This window comes from Papaver somniferum, chromosome 9 (genome assembly GCF_003573695.1).
Source record: "Papaver somniferum cultivar HN1 chromosome 9, ASM357369v1, whole genome shotgun sequence".
NCBI lineage: Eukaryota > Viridiplantae > Streptophyta > Magnoliopsida > Ranunculales > Papaveraceae > Papaver > Papaver somniferum.
The window spans coordinates 186,848,058-186,848,909 of NC_039366.1; the positions used below are offsets into that span (position 1 = coordinate 186,848,058).

Below are 852 nucleotides of genomic sequence, written 5' to 3' on the forward strand. Positions count from 1 at the left end.
TTTACCCCTTTTGTTTCTTCTTACTCAAGAGGAAAGAATTTTTTAATTTGCAGTATTGGGTGTTACTTTAGTGATTTTGAATTACTGGTGAATGGGCAATTTTTTATGATTCTGAAAATTTGTTATGGATTACTTTATAACACCTGATAGGCTGATACAGATGTTTGTTGGGTTTTCCTTGCAGAGGCAACATGAAAAGTCAAACATGAAGTAGTGTTGGTGATCATTGTGTTCCTGTAAAGAAGACTAAAGTTACCGTTTCGAAATCCCCGTGTATGCCGCCTCCTAAAGCTGTCGTTTCGAAGGCTGCAAAGAAGAGTAAAGTTGTAAACTCAGCAGAGCCGAAAGAAGTAGAAACTGTAGCCAGTGAGTCAAGTGATACTGGTGATTCTGATTCTGATCATATAGAAGCGGCAACAACAGATGTGGTTTCGTCACCTACACGTAAACGCAAAAGAACCTCAAAGTATTGGGCTGAATTTCAAGAGGTATTGATAAAAGGGAAAACACACGGAGAATGCAAGCACTGCAAGAGGAATATTGGTGCGGAGAGAAAAAATGGGACAAGCAGTTTGAGGAAACATCTAAATAGTTGTATGGCGTACAAAGGAGCACAACAGCAAATTAACCAAATGTTCTTGAAAGCTAGTGAAACACAAGATGGGTCAGTAGCTTCTTACAACTTTAAGTTTAACCAAGAAGTAACTCGTGATTGTATTGCAAGAATGATTATCTTGCATGAACTCCCTTTCTCATTTGTAGAGTACATTGGTTTTAGAAGGGTGCTGACTTCATTACAACCCAATATTAAACTTGTGAAGCGGAACACTACGAAGTCAGACTGCATAAAGA

General features: G+C 38.4%; 1 protein-coding gene across 1 annotated transcript; it reads left to right on the top strand.

The window, feature by feature from the left end:
* The first annotated feature begins 217 nt into the window (after nucleotides 1–217).
* Nucleotides 218–852, top strand: LOC113309136. The gene is made up of 2 exons (XM_026557556.1): nucleotides 218–664; nucleotides 763–852. The coding sequence occupies exons 1-2, from the start codon at nucleotides 276–278 to the stop codon at nucleotides 776–778; spliced, it is 405 nt and encodes a 134-aa protein (XP_026413341.1). The 5' UTR covers nucleotides 218–275; the 3' UTR covers nucleotides 779–852.